The sequence below is a fragment of the Vidua macroura genome, chromosome 2 (genome assembly GCF_024509145.1).
Source record: "Vidua macroura isolate BioBank_ID:100142 chromosome 2, ASM2450914v1, whole genome shotgun sequence".
NCBI lineage: Eukaryota > Metazoa > Chordata > Aves > Passeriformes > Viduidae > Vidua > Vidua macroura.
This window is the reverse complement of record NC_071572.1, coordinates 75627861-75646754: the sequence shown is the minus strand read 5'-3', so window position 1 is coordinate 75646754 and position 18894 is coordinate 75627861. Positions and strand designations below refer to the sequence as shown.

At 42.2% G+C, this 18894-nt stretch overlaps 1 protein-coding gene across 2 annotated transcripts in view; it reads left to right on the top strand.

Annotated features, from left to right (window-relative positions):
- The window catches only part of LOC128804373 (ovostatin-like), a 28858-nt gene extending 10195 nt beyond the window's left edge, over positions 1–18663 (top strand). Inside the window, exons 14-36 of one of the 2 annotated variants that reach the window (XM_053972067.1) lie at positions 546–691; positions 1076–1219; positions 1830–2000; positions 2581–2701; positions 3748–3838; positions 4489–4717; positions 4858–4984; positions 5599–5720; positions 6348–6399; positions 6736–6819; positions 7801–7977; positions 8463–8544; positions 9636–9792; positions 10251–10325; positions 11618–11783; positions 11952–12172; positions 13266–13481; positions 13610–13734; positions 13929–14019; positions 16457–16528; positions 17090–17192; positions 17966–18040; positions 18470–18663. In XM_053972067.1, coding sequence (XP_053828042.1) covers positions 546–691; positions 1076–1219; positions 1830–2000; positions 2581–2701; positions 3748–3838; positions 4489–4717; positions 4858–4984; positions 5599–5720; positions 6348–6399; positions 6736–6819; positions 7801–7977; positions 8463–8544; positions 9636–9792; positions 10251–10325; positions 11618–11783; positions 11952–12172; positions 13266–13481; positions 13610–13734; positions 13929–14019; positions 16457–16528; positions 17090–17192; positions 17966–18018 — 2825 coding nt within the window. In that variant the 3' untranslated portion in view covers positions 18019–18040; positions 18470–18663. The remainder of the gene's footprint in view (positions 1–545; positions 692–1075; positions 1220–1829; positions 2001–2580; positions 2702–3747; positions 3839–4488; positions 4718–4857; positions 4985–5598; positions 5721–6347; positions 6400–6735; positions 6820–7800; positions 7978–8462; positions 8545–9635; positions 9793–10250; positions 10326–11617; positions 11784–11951; positions 12173–13265; positions 13482–13609; positions 13735–13928; positions 14020–16456; positions 16529–17089; positions 17193–17965; positions 18041–18469) is intronic. The other variant, XM_053972066.1, reaches the window with a different exon arrangement.
- The last annotated feature ends 231 nt before the right edge of the window (positions 18664–18894 follow it).

Below are 18894 nucleotides of genomic sequence, written 5' to 3'. Positions count from 1 at the left end.
AGTTTTCTTGCAGAACCTGGTCTATTTGCCCACTGCAGGAGGTGGCTTAATTAAGCCTCTCTCCCTATATAGGACTTGTTTCATATTTACCATCTTTGGTCTTAAGCTTAATTCCCTGTCCATGTACTTGTAGTTTTCATCCATGTAGAGAAGAATTTATTATTTCTTAATGTTAAGAGAACTCTCCTTTAACTCAGGATATTGCTCTATTTCATCTGGTGTAGGAGGTTCTAGTTTTGAGACCCAAAGGCAAAGTAATGTTCTCCTCATAGCAATTGTGCACAGATTTCCATGTTTAACTTCTTCCCAGCATAGACCTCTCTCTGCAAAGCACCCTGGTCTCAGCATCCTCCAGTTTGTCTCTGTTATCTTCCTGATGGGAGCTGTCCCTCAGCCTCTGAGAGATAAGTCTTCCAATGTCTGATTCCCTGGGTGTTAAAGGTGCTTATAGGTTATGAATAAATATCTGTTCCTTCCACCAAGGCTGAGATTTGTGTAAGCTCTTTTGCTGGCTTGTCCTTTCCTGACCCATGTTCGTTCCACAGCTTCCAGAGGTACATTCTCCATCACACTGACTGTCACTGAGAAGCTTGCCCCCAGCGCCAGACTGCTGCTCTACACGGTGCATCCTCAGGGAGAGATAGTGGCTGACAGCTCCAGGATACACAGTAATATATGCTTCAAAAACAAGGTGGAAACCTTTACTTTCTTATTAAGGGGTATTGTCAGGGTTTGCTGAAAAATGGTCAGGAAATTATCTCATCAAGAGCCCTGCACTGGGGATGGCATTTAGGAATGGAAAAGGTGCAGGTATGTCTGGGATCATGAGAAGCCGTCCCTGGATTTGGCACATACGGTTCAGGCTCAGACAAAACTATCCCCACAGAGGAGAGAGAAGGGTGCCTAGGGGGTTATGTAATTTTTACAAACTGATCCAGAAGGGCCATCTAGCGGACAAAGCGGCGCTTTGTCCTACAGGGAATGGTGAGCGCCGACGAAAGGGGAGATTTAGATCTCTGTGCCAATCCGATTCACCTAATTTCCGTGGGGTTGTCCTGGATTTTCTGATTTCCAGGTCCAGCTCAAGTTCTCTGAGAAGCAGGGTCTCCCGGGCTCTAAAGTTGGACTCCACCTGGAAGCTGCTGCCAACTCCTACTGTGCCCTGAAAGCAATTCAGAGCGTCCTTCTTCACTCTGGGCAAGAATTATCTGCTGAGAGTGTAAGTCACATCTCCAGCCCTGTTTTCTTTTGAGCTAGGAACAATCTAGTTCCCACCTGTGATGTCTCTGCTGCTGACTGTATTTTTATTTTCTCTTTGGAAACAGACATCTGTGAGTAAAGGAAGGTCTAAGGCAATTGTACACTTCAAAGACAGAAATTGATAGCACAGCACTGCTTTGGGGAACCATGGCAGTGTAACATGTATCCCAAAAAAATGCCTTATGTAAATCCTTGACAGCACATTTCACATTTCCTCACTGTGGAGTGATTACGTCAAAATTGCATTTTTACAGCTCAGATAGGCCTTGGGCCCAGAACAAAAGCTGTAGATGACAGCTAGTGTCTTCTAACACTCATCTCCTCTTTGCTTAACTCAAGAGTGTATCTCCATACCTTCTGCTCAAGTTCACTCCACAAAACCATTGTGGCTTAGAAGGAGGAGGCTACAGCTCAGTCCAAATTGCTTGTTCATCTCTAAGTAGGCATCACTAGTTAAGCCCACCAAAGTCTACAGGATTGCTCAGGGACCACCATATGCTTTGAGTATCTGTGATTTTGCACCTGCCTGAGACCTTCCTTGTGCTTAAACTACTCACTCTCACCTCCAGGTGTACTACCAGCTTGGTAGGGGTGATTTGTATGGCTATTACTACAATGGGCTCAACCTGGAAGATGACAGGCCACAGGAGTGTACCCCATCCAAAACCATCTTTTCTGGTGGCTTGTACTTTGAACCGGTGAATGTCAGTCGTGATGGAGATGTCTACAGGACTTTCAGGGTATGTGTCGGAGGCTCTTTAAGTGGGAGAGATTCCAGAAGAATTCATCAGCATTAGCACTGAACTTTCTCAGGTGGTGGTTCTTACTGCTGAGAAAAGGCAGCTGATGCCTGAAACTGCCTAAAGCCTCCGATCACCCTATTTCTGCCTTTTTTTCCCCTCATCACTTACTCAGGAGCTCTGAAAATCACTGCTAGAAAATCACTGGGTTACTGTCCATGGTTCAGTAGACATTTCCTAAGCAGGACTATGGCCTTGGCTCGTGACTCCAGGCATTTCTTGTAAAGATCTGTGTCTGTGATGCAGGCCACTTGGTTCCTATACGCTGGACTCCACTGGCCCTGTATCCTAAGGCATAAGGCCAACATCAGATTCATCATTGCTGCTCTTTGCAGAACACGAGGTGTCACTGCTCCATAAGAAATACACAGAGGCTGGAGAGGTAGAGCTGTAACGTTCAAGGCTGAAAAAATAGGATAAATTGGGATGAGAGAGGGGAGAAATGAGGAATGATAATCAGTGATATGCACTGGCAGCTAGTGAATGTCCTGAGTGATTTGATAGATTCTTTCACATTTAGGATATGGGTCTGAAAGTGTTCACCAACTCTGTGCTACGGAAACCAGTTCTGTGCAATGAAGAGAGATCAGACACAGAAAATTACCCTTCTCATTATTATGACGCCAATCTCAAGGCTCAAGGTAAAAAGAAGGTTCATTCTGTATCTCCAGTCTCAGTCTACCTGGTCTTTTAAACTGTTGCCGGTATAAAATAACAGCCAGCGTAGTGAGGGGGTTTGGGAAATAGGCCTGTGCGTCCCAGTTTGCATCCTATAATCTCCTTCTGGCAGTCCTTGCAGTAGAATCAATTTTGTTTCAGGTGCAGGTGCATGTAGAAAAAATGGGGCATACTGTGATGCTGCTTCTTTTATAAACTGATATTGGCTTTTCAGGGGTTTTCAGGTCAGAATCTTTCATCAAATCATAATTTAATTAAATATTTAAAAATCAAGAGTTCACACAGCATGTGGCATACTTAGCACATAGTCTCCAAGGCCTTTATAGATCAGCAAAAGTTATGATTCTCTCTCCATCAAGTCAGATTGCTCAGCAAAAGAACAAAAGTAGCAGGCATAATTTGCCACAAAGGAAAGCGTTATTCAACATTAGGAAAAAGTTCTTCCTCATGAGAATTGTAGTACACTACAAAGGGATCTCCAGGAGGTTTTGGAATCTCCATCACTGCTGGTTTTCAAAACTGAGCTGCACAAGAAGCAACCTGATCTGACTTTGAAGTTAGTCCTACTTCAAGAAGTTGGACCAGATAATTATAGGGGTTGCTCCCAACCTAGATTTTTTTTCTCAAAGATTCTGTGATTCTAAGTCATTGTAAAGCATTTATAGGCCTTGATGACAATACTGGCTGCTGGTGCCCATTTGCAAATCAAAGAGAGCAAGTTCTAGAGAATGGGGGACACACTTTTTAAACTGAATGACAAGACCTTTTGGTATGAAATGAAGTGAAATGTCTTGTAGCTAATATTTCGAGTATTTTCTCATGGGAAAAGAGAATAGATAAGAAATTGTTTCTTTGCATATCCCCATAGCTCTTGGAATTTTCCCTATTATATGAGGGGGTGGGGATTCCAAGAATGCTCAAACAGGATACTTAGTCTTCATTTGTGGTGGTGAAGCATGTCTGACATGATGTCTCTAATACTATCCTTTAATCATATCCCCACTTCTAGGTGAGTCAATGATTATTGGTGGAGGTCATGGTTTCAGCACTGTTCGGAAATACTTCCCTGAGACCTGGATTTGGGAACTGGTTAACACAGAGTAAGTATGCTTATTTTCACTTCTTTCTTCCTTTTTGAGTTGATTCATTTAGCTAAAATGGACTCTGGGAAGGAACCATGGAACATATATTTGCTTTGTAGATGCTTTTCTCATCTTGATCAATGACAATTGCAGACAAATATTCTGTACCCTGTCTTTCTGGTGGGGAGAAATAAATAGGGGCTAAGAGTGTAATAAAAGTATTTTTTAAGGAGAGAGAAGGACCTTGTTATTTTTCATTCAATTTTTAATTCAGCAGCAAAAAAACTCAGTTTATTTTATTTTCTTTCAGGCTATCACAGTATCCTCAATGATAATATTTCCATTTTAACTATGCCTTCAGATGCTGTTCTAGAACATTAATCTAAATTTATTGATTCTAGTCTGTGTAGTTGGGCATTCTGGTTTTTCAGCAATTGGTATTTCTAAATTTTAAAAGTTGAGTATTTGAGTGCTTTAACATGTACTTAACTGGCACCTTTATCTTTACTTCAAGCATTACAGCAATTTTTTTTTTAATATATGGAAAGGTATCTTGTAGAAAGTGAGATGAAAACAGAAGTTCTAACTCAAGCAGAAAGCCTATTCTATAATTTGTCTTGAAAAATTCCTAAGATCATTTCTCATTCTGTGTTTCTTATTCTCTTCAGTTCCAGAGGAGAGGTTGACGTCTCTTACACCATTCCTGACAGCATCACCGAGTGGAAAGCCAGCGCTTTCTGTGTGCAGGATGATGTCGGGTTTGGCATCTCCTCACCCGTTTCCCTGACAGCATTCCAACCATTCTTTGTGGACCTCACCCTGCCATACTCTGTCACTCGAGGGGAAAAATTTAATTTAATAGCTAATGTCTTCAACTACCTCAACGAGTGTGTCCAGGTATATCAAGTCAGAGGGTATGGGTACCGTGCTGTGCAAAACACAAAAAATACTAATGCAGCAGCCTCCTTTGCTCTGCAGCTTGATTTTAAGGTCATTCTCTTTCATTTGTAATCTTGCTCCTTCTTTCTTTGTCCCAGATTAGTGCCATACTGGCACAGTCAAGTGACTATGAGGCAGAGATCCTTTCATCAGGGGGCAACACAGCAACAGTGTGTGCCAATGAAAGAAAAACATATATTTGGGCTGTTAGCCCCCAAAAACTTGGTAAGCTTGTCTTTCTATCACCTTGATATATCTCTGTTTGATCTTTCTACTTTAAGGCAGCATCAGTAATCCACAAGCAGGCATTTCTGGACAGCTCCATTAATTGCTAATAAATTTGCCAATAATTCTGGACTGGATTCTCAATGGGCAATAAGGACACTGCTCCTTCCCAGTTTTGTAGCTGTGTTAATCCACACTGCCTTCAAGTCCACATTGTCTTTTTTTAAAAAGCAGTTGTTAATTACTTGCATGTGTAAGTGCTCCAAAAGCTGAAATATGAATAAAGGCAGAAGAGCTATAATTAAACTATTGCAACACTGCCCTAGGCCAGAGAAAACTGAGTACAAGGCTAAGAAGAGGTGGAAATTGATAGTGAATGTCTGGTTTTTGGCCAGGATGACCCCTCTTTCATTCCTCATCCCAGGGCCCCAGGCAAGCACTCTTTCCACTAATGAACAGATATGGAATTTTGATGAAATTTGGTTTTACTGAGCTGTCTTTAAAGAAAATACATTTCTCAGCAGTTCATCAGCCTAGAAGAGGCAGTCAAAACCAGGGGTAGTTGTAGACATTGAAGATAACTTCATTTTCTTGGCTGGTGGGTGTCTTTCCAGGTGAGGTGAAATTTGTGATTACTGCTGAGGCCAAACTGAACACCAGAGAAACTGGAAACAACACATCTCCAGAAGAGGAGAGCATTTACAGGGACACCTTGTTTCAAACCCTACTTGTTGAGGTACGGTTGGAAATCTGCAGGTGCTTTCTGCCTGGTGGAAACTGGAATTCCTGTGGCTGAGGGTTAGAAGCTATTAGGAGGGAGGGAGTACTCCTGTGTACAGGAGGCTTCTCCATATCAAAATAAGAGTGAAATCATGGTGGTTACAGTATCCACTGTCCTCCTCCCACTGGCTCCTTCTTGAGACCTTGAGCACATGTCCTGACAGCCCATGGTGCCAGAAGGGAGGAGATTCCAAGATTCCATACCTTACTTTTAAGCACCTTTAGCACACGACTCAAATACTAGGGAAGAGGGTGGAGGGAAGATATAAAAGGAAAAGGGTTTATCTTAAGCATCATAAAGCAGCATAGGATTAATTGGACAGAGTCCCTCTCAGAGGCTAAAAATACATATTTTTTTAAACTGCTTTTTGAGTAGGAAGCTGCTCTGGAAAGGATCTTGGGCAAGAGAGGGAGCCATGGACCAAGAGATATTCTAGTGGAGCTAGGGTAGGACTGGGTACAAGAGGTGCATGGTCTGGATAGCCATATTCACATACTGTCTTACACTGCTAAATGTCATGGTTTCATGGTGATGTTCTGCACTTTTCTTTCTCTTCCTGACCACTTCACTGCAATCAAACAGCCTGAAGGTATTAAAAAGGAGTTGACTCAGAGCTCTCTCGTCTGTGCAAAAGGTAAGGCAAGTTCATTCATTCATTCATTCATTCATTCATTCATTCATTCATTCATTCATTCATTCCAGGGAGTTAAGTGGAACTGCTTCACTGTCTTGTAGATCTTGTCCTACAAAGCCCGAGACCCTTCCAGGGGAGGAAGGAGATATTCAGGGTGTCCTAGGGTCTCTAGGACACAGCGTCAGGATGCTAGGCTGAAATTCAGGATTTTCATATACCTTTGGCTCATTGGGCAAGTCTCTGTGGCATTTTCCAGACTGAAGAATGTAACAGTCAAGACTTCTGTACAAAAAAACCCTAATTCTAACAATTCTTCTTTTCACATTTTCTCATCAGGCAAAAAGATTTCTGAACAAGTGTCTCTCAGCTTGCCAAGAAACCTAGTGCAGGGATCAGCCAGAGCTTATTTTTCTGTCATTGGTAAGTTTAGTACTTAGACTAAATACAAAATGGCATATCTCTTGTGCTGCACCAAGTGCCATCATGTATTCACACACAAACCTTATGTAAAGTTGAAGAAATAATTATTCCTGATTTTAGAAGGTACGTTGTCTACTTTGCAAAATGGCAGTGGGAGGCAAAATTTGCTCACAATTCTCTCATATCGAGAGAGGACAAAATGGTCCAATAATTTCCATTTATATTGCATTTCAGATTATACTTCATTAGCATATCCAGTTCAGTGTAGTGAAACAGCTGATTCAGATGAAAAGTAGCATAAGGCAGACTTCTTTGAAAAAATTATCTTAATTTCTTGGAAAGAAATCTTCAGAACTTCACTGACTACATAATTTCAAATTTATCACTTTGCATAATGAAAAACATTTGTAAGTCAGTAAGTTCCCACAGAATAAAAGTTTCAGGTCCCAATTGACTCTACTAATCTGAAAGTCATTACTAAAACTTGAGGGTTCTCTTCAGTGAAAATTTTTTGAGGCTCTGAGCTCAGATAGTTTTCTAAACACAGTCGGTTTGGGTGCCTGTGTCTGTGTGAGGTCTGCTGATGCTGTGCAATTACAGCCTCTGCAGTCCGTTGGCATCATACCCCACACAACATTTTCACGTGTACGTGCAAAAACAGGAAGCAGGTTATAAAGGGCAGGGAAATCTAACTCTTCCAGGGATTCATAGCTTTTTCTCAGAAGCCGTGCCAGCCAGTATTGGTGGTCATTTTTTTCTCTCAAAATCTCTGTTTCTCCCAGGTGTCCATCATCCAGATAAGAAATGAAAAATGGTGACAGTTCAGCACTTTTCTTCTATGATGTGTCTTTGGTTACTGTGATTACCCTATATTAGTCATTGCCCTTGGGTTCATAATAAGAAAGTATAAAGCAATGTATAATGCTATGTAATAAAAACACATCTGAACTGGGCTGACTTCTTACATTTTTCACTCTTCAGGAGACATTTTGGGCACAGCCCTGCGGAACATAGATAACCTCCTCCATATGCCTTACGGCTGTGGGGAACAGAACATGGCCTTGTTCACACCCAACATCTATGCCCTGGATTATCTGAATAAGACTGGGCAGCTGACTGAAGAGATTAGAATCAGGGGTACTGGTTATTTATCCACAGGTAAGAGGTTTTCAGATTCTTCCATCTTCTTCCCCAGGGAAATGGTCACAGGACCAAGCCTGACAGAGTTTAAGAAGCATTTGGACAATGCTATCAGGCAGAGGTGTGATTTTTGGGGTTCTTTGCATGGTTAAGAGGTGGACTTGGTGACCATTGTTGGTCCCTTCCAGTTCAGAATAAACTGCGATTCTGTGATCTAGTATTGTGATTGTTTGCCTTGAACTCTTTCACTCTGCATGTTGAGCACTGATCTCTGAATTCCAGTACCACAGTAATTGCACGGAAGCAGGCAATAAGAGCACCCCAAAAGCAGCATGTCATTCTTCCAGGAGCAAAAGCAGCTGGAATTCATAGTGGTTGGCATTATTTGCCAGACATACATTACCTGATACCAAATCCAAAAGTCTTACTGCTTCAGTTGAACAAATAGCAGAACAAATCCTTTTCTTGGATTAGAAAATGTGTCTTCTTCATTGTGTTTTCAGGCTACCAGAAACAGCTATCATACAAACACCGCGATGGATCCTACAGCTCCTTTGGGTTACGAGATAGGGAAGGGAGTGTATGGTAAGTGATGACAGTTTCTATTTCCCTAGCACAGGATCTTTAGGCTTTGGGAAACAATGGAAGTATTCAGTGATTCTTATTTTTAATAGACTAAATGAATATAGTTCAATTAATTTGAATCTCCCAGTAAAGGAGAAATTAATAACTGGAAAGTAGGCAACAAAAGGACGGTATGATGGTTGGGAGCTGGAGTACATAATGTTCAACAGGAAACTGAAGGATCTGGGTTTACTTAGCCTGTAGAAGAAGAAGAAACTAATGGGAGACCTGGGTAAAATTTTCTGCTGCCTAGATGGGGACTCCCCCCTAGATGGGGACATTTCCTAGATGGGGAAATTTGTATTTGGGAAGTACAAATTTTTGGGAAATTTGTATTTGGGAAGTACAAATTTCTCTGTATTTCACTGTAGAGTGGCGAATACAGAGAAACACTCTGTATTTCTGTGGAAGTCTTGGCCTTTCTCTGTGCAGCTCCAACAAGAGTCTGACTCCGTATTTCTGTGGAAATACGGAGTCAGACTCTTGTTGGAGCTGCACAGAGAAAGGCCAAGAGTTTGTCCTTACTCGAGTTGCTACAGAGACAACTCCAAGTGAGTAGAAAGAGTAAAAATCTTCCCCAGAAGAAGGCTGTAGCACTGAAACAAATACCCAGAGAGGATGTGGATATCTCTATCCCTAGAGACTTTCACATGACTGGACAAAAGACTGAGCAGCCTGACACATCTCTGAAGTTGGCCTTAGTTTAAGCAGGTGGTTGAACAGGAGACTTCCAAAGGTCCCTTCCAACCTGGTTTGCTTCATAATTCAATTAACTAAGACTAGAAATTGCTAACATCAATCACCAAGCTGTGTCTATACTTTACTACTGTTCTAAAAGAATGGTTTCAGCACAGTAATGGAGACATAGGAGGTCAATTTTTGGTATCAGGATTTTATGTATATTATTTATTTAAAACTTAGAAAACACTTTCTTATTTTACCTCAAACATTATGAAGTTATTTTTATGTCATTTTCTATGCACATCCTGTGCACTGGTAAATGTCCTTGGTCTTGTTCACACACCTGCCTTCTGTTTCTGGATCACCTGCAGGCTCACTGCCTTTGTGTACAAGTCACTGGAGCAAGCCAAACGCTACATCTATATTGATGACAACGTCCAGCATCAAACTTTGATCTGGCTGGCAAGCAAGCAGAAGTCAGATGGCTGCTTTGAAAATGCTGGATCACATTTCAACAATGCTTTGAAGGTAACTGAGATAAGTACAGCCCCAAACTTCCAGTCCTGCCATCTGAATTTATTTGGATAAGACACAAGCTTATTCTTCACCACACCCTTATTCTTCCTGGTACTGTTATCTCTTGTCTCTCCTACACAAGAAGGGCATGATTCTTATGTGTGCTTTTGATGATCAGGTAAAAACAACTAGAACTTTCTAAGTCTCAGGTTTTAGTTTCCACCACTGCATTTTGTGTTCAACCACAAGCTATTGTCTGTTTTATTGCACACATATGAAAGCCAAGAAGATGCAGTCAATTACTTTGGCTTTATCCTCTGTGAACTTGATCTTTCTTGTTCCTGTGCACACAGGGAGACAGAAATTACTGCTGATTGAAATCTGACTGATATATGAGCTATGAATTAATTAATATGTTGTTTATTTCCAGGACATTTGTCCTAACCAGTTCTTTGCTTGTTTTTCATCAGGGTGGAGAAGAAGCTGAATACTCTCTCACAGCCTATGTTGTGGCATCATTGCTGGAGGCTGGACACTCTGCTGCAGTAGGTTTTTGGTGCTGTTAGCCCAGTCAGACATTTGTCAAACTGCTTAAGTCACAGTCCTCACATCAGCTTTCCTTTATAATGAGGAACTCAAACACTGTTTGTAGGACAGTAGTTGATTGTAGACAGTCATTTTCAGAATGCTGCAGTCCCCTGCAAGTATTTAATGAGTGTTACAATTCAGTTACATATTCAGTGCCTATGGATTCACATGAAACACCCCTGAGGAATCCAGCTGTTTTAGACAATGGTAGTCTAAGTAGGTGCAAAATCCAGACTGAATTTTCCCACTCCATCCAAAGTCCACTTTTAATTTTTTTCTGAATTTGCCCAATCCAAAGTTCAAGCTATCCAAATCTTCTACAAATCTACAAACTCACTTTGTGCATTTAGTTCCAATGCCCATTTCCCTATGGAAATCTTAATAATGGAAGGAAAGTCTGAGTTGCTGGTTGTACTACTAGGCACTGGGAAATGAGAGCCAAGTTCTGTTCTCTGTAATATATTTCCTGCATATCCTTGTGACCTTGTTTTTATGCTGACTTTGTTCTTTATATAATGGGGGGGAGGAGAATTGTTCCAAATCTGACAAACATGTTCTAGATGTGCTGATTTTTTTAACATCCCTCATTCGTGGGGTATGGGCCATCATCAAGGTACACAAGACCAAGAGGATGAAAACTTTTGTGCAGAATCAAACAGTTCTATAGCAACATGAATTTAGTTTCCAGTATCTTCATAAGCAGCTCCAAAACTTGGTGTGACATGTTTAAGTGAAGCTGTAGAGACATTACATGGTTAGTAGTGTGCTGTTGATGTCTGAGATAGAGAAGAGTTCACAGAGATAGTCAATAAGACTAAAAGGTCTGAAGAGTTACCTTGGTAGCTATATCTAGCAAACGAGCAATATCCATTTGAGAGAGCCTGCTTAATCATGAGGTCTCAATGCACTTTACATAGTTCTGTAAAAACAGTCCACGTTTTATTGCTACAGCAACCAAGCGACAAAGGTTTCACTTGAGTAGAGTCATCTCATGAGTCAAGAAAAGAAACAGTGCTCTCTTATTTTGGCCATGCTGCCTCTAAATAAATGCAGAAAGGAGGCAGCATGACTGGAAGGGCATTTTCTTACAGTATACACTCTGTAGGCCCTTAAACATGCATGGATCATGTACATTTCTAGCATGAAGAGTCAGAGATTGCAGCTTAAGCAATGATGGAAGTGTGTAGAAAGTATTGTGTGGAGACACAAATCCAGGTACCTGACACCCCGCTGTGTTTTGCATTACCAGCATCCTGTCGTTCGGAGTGGCATGAACTGTTTGGAGACTGCATTTAACAGTGGGGTCCACAACCTGTATAACCAGGCCCTCCTTGCCTATGTTTATGGCTTAGCTGGCAGAGAGGAAAGACGCCAGTTCTTCCTTGAGCAGCTGGACAGGGCAGCTGTCAGGGCTGGTAAGTGCAGCGTGGCCATGGCAGAGGCAGCGCAGCTGATGGATTATGTAAGCTGATCTGATGCACAGTTTTGTCAGGAATGCTCTCCCTTCCCTTGCATTTCATGCCTGCTATGCTACTGAATTTGGTTTTTTCCATGCTCTTTACACCCCACTTCTCTGTTTTCAGGTGGATCTGTTCACTGGCAGAGAGAAAACAAGCCACCAGCAGAACGTTTCTCTGACTTCTATTCCCGTGCCCCTTCTGCTGAGATTGAAATGACCAGCTATGTGCTCCTGGCACTGCTTAACAGAACCAAACTCACTCCAGAAGACTTATCTTATATTTCCCGCATTGTGTACTGGCTTATCAAACAACAGAACCCATATGGTGGATTTTCCTCCAGCCAGGTAACAGCTGGGTGTGGTAAAAAGAAAGCATCTTGGAGCAGTACTGTCTGCAAGCTGAATCTTGAAAAATGACAAATCTTTCTGACTGCATATGGATTTGAGTAATACTGAATAACTGGTGCTTTCATGGGTTGCCTTGTCAAAGGCACATCATGATCTGCATAGCTTTACACATAATTTGGCTTTAAGCAATGAGAATTTACCTGAATTCCAAGTTAGCCACGGACAGCAGTCACTGCTGACACAACATTATCCCAGGTCTTCTGCAATAATTAAAATCTGTTGCTCCAGAATCACAGAATCCAGAATGGGTCGGGCTGGAAAGGATCACAGGGGGTCATTTGGTCCAACCTCCCTGCTCAAGCAAGGTCATCCCAGAATAGATGGCACAGGATTGTGTCCAGACAGCTCTTGAACATCTCCAGTGAGGGTGACTCCACAACCTCTCTGGGCAGCCTGTCCCAGTGCTCAGTCACCTGCACAGTGAAGGAGTTCTTCCTCATGTTCAGGTGGAATTTCCTGTGCATGAGTTTCTGCCCATTGCCTCTTCTATCGCTTAGCACCACCAAGAAGAGCCTGGATCCATCCTCTGGACATCCTCCCTTCAGATATTTGTGAGATCCCCTCTCAGTTGTCTCTTCTTGAGGCTGAACAGGCCCAGTTCTGTCAGCCTTTCCTCGTAAGAGATGATCCGGTCCCTTAATCATTCTTGTCATGATGCTCCTCTGGACCCACTCCAGGGGCTCCATGTCTCTGCTGTACTGAGAAGCCCAGACTGGACACAGCACTCCAGATACACCTCCCTAGGGCTGAGTAGAGGGGCAGCATCAACTCCCTCCACCTACTGCCAAAGCCCTTCCTAATGCACCACAGATGAACTTACTGGTCACCAGAGCACACTGGTGGCTCAGGGACAGCTTTCTGTCCACCAGGATGAGTTCTACAAGAACTTGTGTCTTGCCTCCTTGGCTCTTTGCAAAGTCCCCCTGCTTTCATGAGTACTGACAAGGTATCAGGGAAATAGGAGCTACACTAACCTCACACACCATCTTACACCTGGGTATCTAATTGGGGATCATGTTATTCTTTTCAGGACACTGTGGTTGCTCTCCAAGCTTTAGCCCAGTACGGATATCTCACCTTCTCCAAAAAGAGTGTTAATACGGTCCAAGTCCACTTCATGGAGACCCCCAGTAAGATTTTCCAGGTGAACGACAAGAACCGCTTCTTACTGCAGCAGGCGTCCTTACCCACCATTCCAGGGAATTACAGTGTGGAGGTGAATGGCACTGGCTGTGTCTATCTGCAGGTAAGCAAGCTGGGAACTCAGCACCACCCTCTGGGAACTAAGCAGGGGGCTCTCCATGCTTCATTCCTCTCCATATGTCATGGTCTTCTTTACATCTGTGATCATCTCACACTTTCTATCTCTTTCAGACCACCCTGAGATACAACATCCATTTGCCAAAAAAAGCTGCAGGATTCTCTCTCTCTGTAAAGACAGCAAATGTGTCTTGCACAGGCAACTATCCACCAAAGTTTGACCTTGTCCTCTCTGCCAGGTAACTTCCTTTTCCTGACCTACCCCCTTGCATTCGCAATTTGGTAAAGCATCCAAGAAAGGATCTAAGTAGAGGCAGTTAACTGGTGCTCTTCAGCTGTAGGACGAAACACGGGATTACTGGGAGCTAAAAATGGCATTCACTGGTCTCCTTTCCATTTGTAGACCAGACTAACAGAATATTTCTCATTTTAGTTACACAGGAAACCGCAACATCTCCAACATGGCTATTATTGATGTGAAAATGCTCTCAGGATTTGTTCCTGAAGAATCTTCCCTGAAAAAGGTAAAAAATGGGACCAATGTGAATGATAAAGCTAAGAACATAGGAAGTTGATAAACACAGTCTCTGATTAGTAAATTTGAGCCCATGGGAATACTGCAAAATCCCTGAGCACAGCCATATCTCGCATACTCTGGGCTTCAAATTTGTAGCTGTTTATGTGTTGAAAACAAATCTGTTAGGAGTTGCCAAATCCAGTAGCCCAGGAGAGCTAAGACTTCATATCCCCAGGCCCAACTAACAGCAAAGTTCACTGTATATTCCCAATAAGCAGACATACACACTATACATATATATCCATATATACATAATAGATGTGCCACACAAATCAGCAGAAAGACAGCACTTCCACAAACACAGATAGCACAAATGGCATTATCCTGTTCCCTTTTCCTGTCTGATCAGATTAAAATCTCATTTGCAGAAAAGAGAAATACATAAATACATAAATATACACAAGCACATATATACACGATGTGGCTTCTCATGGTAGCTGGCCTTAGGCACTCAGTCTACCCAGCAGCTGCCCCTGGACCCTTGCTCTGTTGAGTTGCTAGCACCTGGACATGTACCTCCTTTAAGGTCTGAGCACCACTTCAGTGCCTGGAGCTGAGGTCCCCATCACCCACATGCATGCTTAGGTGGCCTCTGTATAGGACCTCTATAAGCATTCTTAAACATGCAGCAGATGAGCTGGGGTCCCCTGGTTTCACAGTGATGTCAAACAGTCACATACACACAGAGACATGCAAATAAGTCTCCACTAGCTGCTCCAGACCAATGTCCACCTCCAAGACTGTATGGTTTCTCCAGAAATAGGCTCAGACACTCTGGTCCCTTTGGTAGCTGTCTTGGATCCTCTGGTGTCTCCAACATTTGGGTCAGGTTTATGCCTCACTCAGTAGCTGGCTGCTATTCCAGTTCATCACCAGTGAGCACATGCTGACATACATACCCCCGTCACTACAAGCCTGCAGTCTGGTGTCTCAGGATGCTGGCACTCCAGGCACACTGTCCCTGTGATCTCTGATCCTCTCTTCAGTGACTTGCACCCCCTGCACACACGTTCACATAGAATAGAGAGCCTTTCACCCTGGAAAATTGCCAGGAACAGAGATTAATAAGAAGGCAGGAGAGGCTGTGGTGACCAGGTGCAGGGAAGACAAGTGTGCTGACCACCAACCTGTTCATGTGCAACTGGCCTCGTTTATCTCATTTTCCACCCTTTTTCCTTCCAATTGGATTTTATCCCTCTCTTTGTTACTTCTGGTTCTTCCCCTAAACAACCTGCAAAAACTCTTTCTTGAGTCCCAGCGTCCCATACTCAGCCCCATGGTCTGTAGGCAGCATTCCCCTTCAGTCTGCAAGGTGATCCGGGGATATTCTGCTGCTGACTCACCTGGTGACTCTCACACTGACAATGGGCTGGTCACTGCCCTGTGGCAGCCTCAAGGGGCAGAGGGTCAGAGTGATCCAATGGCTCTGCTCAGGTTACTGGGTTTCCCTGTGCTCCTTAGTGTTTTGTGTGCATGAGTCTGTAGTCACACAGCCTGACAGAATCTATGTGAGAAATACTTCTGCCATAGTTAAATTGCTTTAATTGGTATTTTGCTTTATTATCCCTTTGAAAAGGGTTTATTTCTTCCTCTACAATGCAGTTTAACAAGCAACCAAAAAAAGGAGCTCTTTGATCCTCCTCCTTTACTATCCAGAAATTTGGTTATGATGATGATAATTCTGGGGACAACACTGATAAGCACCTCGTTTAGGTTTCTACTACAATTCAGGTTCACAATAGATGAGTTACTTTCAAGTCATGAGCTGTAATTTTCAAGCATATAAAAAGAAGAATGAAATATAGCCTCTCATACCTTTGTGTATTTATAATCATTCAGCATTCAGGCTTGAATTTTTTTGGCTAGAACTGTATGAAAGTAATAAATTTTCTTTGGAAGATTTTTTCTGTTGAGATGCTATTCTGTTTGGCATCCTACTCCTCTTCATATACACTTGAGGAAAAATAGCTGTTTTTTAAAGTTTGGAATATTTTAGGTTTGTATCCTTTGATATTAAAATAATTTTGTTCACATTCTTTTCAAAACGTTTTTAAACTTTTATTTAAAACATACAATGGACTAGCAAGCGAGTCAGCTTGAGCTGCAGAAATTAATTGCAAATTCTCTTTGAAATGAGGGAAATCTTAGGTTGATGATGAAAGTCACAAGTACCAAAGCTGGCTGGTGGAACTGTTTACCACTGTGACTGGTCTGCACGCATCAGGTTATAAAAACACAACCTGCATTTCTTTTTTTGGCGACTAGATGGCGGGGCGGTATAAAAGGAGCACGGCAGCCGCTTTAAATGCATTTTACTGTGGAATTTGTAAGTCTCCTTGGCAAGTCTCCCGTGCTAACATTATTGTATTTTGCCTTATTTAAAGCTTCGGTACGAGAATTCTATTGTGGATCGTGTAGACATCAAGAACAACCACATACTCTTCTACCTTCAGAAGGTAAGTTTGGGAGGTTTCCTTTCAGTTTAATAAAACTGGAAGTTTAAAAGAAGCTCCCGGATAAAAGAAAAATCTTATTAATAGCATATTAACAATACCCATGCCTTAAAGATGTAAAGGTACTTCGCTCAATCCAGCATCACAGGGGATAATGGAGATACTGTGATCAAAGTAATTTAAGGGAGAAAAGTAGGGACAGGATTCTTAGGGGTACTGAAGGTGATTTTAGCTGGGAAAAGGCAAGGAAAGAAACTAACAGCAATTTTCTATTACAGGATGAATGCTGATGTGCTGAAAACCACACTAACAGGGAATTAAGTTGGGGTAATTTGCAATGGAAATAGGAGGAGGAGAAAAGAAAAGAGCACACAATTTTAGCAACAAAACATATTTAGCAACAGCTTTTAAACAATTGTCTGATTTAACTTCAAGTTTACAAACTGGAGGAAACTGTAGAATAGCACAGTCACACAGTCTGACTAAGAAATGAATCTGTTCAACCTTAGCCTCAGGGATCGTTATGAAAAGTTCTGATGCATCTTCTTGTCTTGCCATTTCCAGGTCTCCCAGAAGGAAATCAGCTTCTCCTTCGGTGTGGAGCAAAGCCTGCCAGTCTCAGACATCAAACCAGTGCCTGTGCATATATATGATTACTATGAAACAGGTAGGTGACCCAGCAGGCCTCAGTAAAACCCGTGACAAAGGAGGGGCAAGGAGAGACCCACTTAGCAATTCTGCTGGTTTTGATTACTAGACTGCAAAGGTTTTGCAGAGCATAAACAGTTCCTGCCCTCCTGTGTTTACATTTCTTGCTTCATTTCAACATAAAGCAGATAAGAAAGTGATACATGAGAGCTTCTTTCTTACAAAACACATACAAAAAGACATGGGGTTCAACTTTCTTGCCACGGTTTGGACATGATGGTTAAAATCAGTAACTCAAAAGCAGCAGTGTTCTTCACTTCCCTGAACTGCATTAGCTAATTTTTATTTAATATTGTCATTGTAGGCTGCAGCAAAAAGATCTTCCTTGGTGGAATTTATATACTTAAGTATGAATGACAGTCCCACTTAACAAAAGAGGAGTTTAATTAACTAGAACCAGAAAAATAAGCGCCTGACCACCTTTCTTGAACTGAATCCTAGCAGATTAGCAGCAGCAGCAGCAGTCAGAAAATTGACCCTGGAGTGCATTTTCTGCCACCTGATCCACATCTTGCATGGTGACAGCAATGAAGTGTACTGACAAATATGGTCAGACTGCACTGGTCTCTGACTATGCAGCCCTGCAACTCAGTGCCTTGACAAGTGGGAGTCTACCACAAAACTTATCAAATGTCTTCTGTTTTGTAGCATGTTAATGACAGATGCAGGTAGGCTGGGGTCAGAATGATTTCTCACTCTCATACAAATGTCTTCTTCCTTTTTTCTTTCCAGATGAATATGCCCTTTCAGAGTACAACACTCCCTGCTCCCCATCTTCCAACTGAAATCAGATGTCTGCCAGAAGAGGTAATGATTCAGAAAGTATCAGGCAAGCAGCTGTAGAACAAGAAGAGGATAAGAAACTTGTTTTTTTTTTTTTTTGGGGAACACAATGAAAAACATATAGAATAATGAGGAATAAGCAAATCCCATTTTGCCGTAGATCAGAATGACCCATTCTGGCCCACACTTCCAAAAGAACTGGAGTCAGTGTGGATTAGAAACTGCAGACAAAGTGCTTTTCCTGACAAGGGAGATACTGTGCAATTGTTGACTCTGACCATCCATCTTGTTTTGAAACTTATGACAAATTCCAGTGGGAGATTTGTGTAAAGGTACTCATTTGAAGTGTATGTTCTGGGCTATAGATTCCTCTTAAGGAATCCTAATCTCAGAGAATAATGTACTGGTGCTGCTTCTGTAGATTTTACTTGTTTTGGTCTTTCCATTATCCAGAAGGAAAATCCTGAAGAAATTACTTTGATCTCACCTTTTTCAGCAATTGAACTGAATCACCTACAGATGACAGAATTCTAATCATAGGAAGACAACTTTTGTGCAAGTTTTGCCTCTATCTAGAAAGAAATGTTTCCTTCAGATTAGCATCTCATATTTTACTGTCCTTTGTAATAAAACATTCTGATTGGCAATGGTATTTGTCCCAGCCTCCACTCCTTGGTCTGTCTAGAGCTGGGTGAGCACAAGAGCCCAGGATATGGTAGGAGAGGAGCAGTCCAGTGCACACCCTGAGAGCTCTGTTCTGTAGGATGCCAGGCTTGCCCAGAGATAGCTCCAGGGAAACTAATCCTGCCTCACAGTGCAGGAACCCCTGTGACAGGGGGGAGTCATGACAGAGACCCTCAGGCTAAGTGTAATCTCAG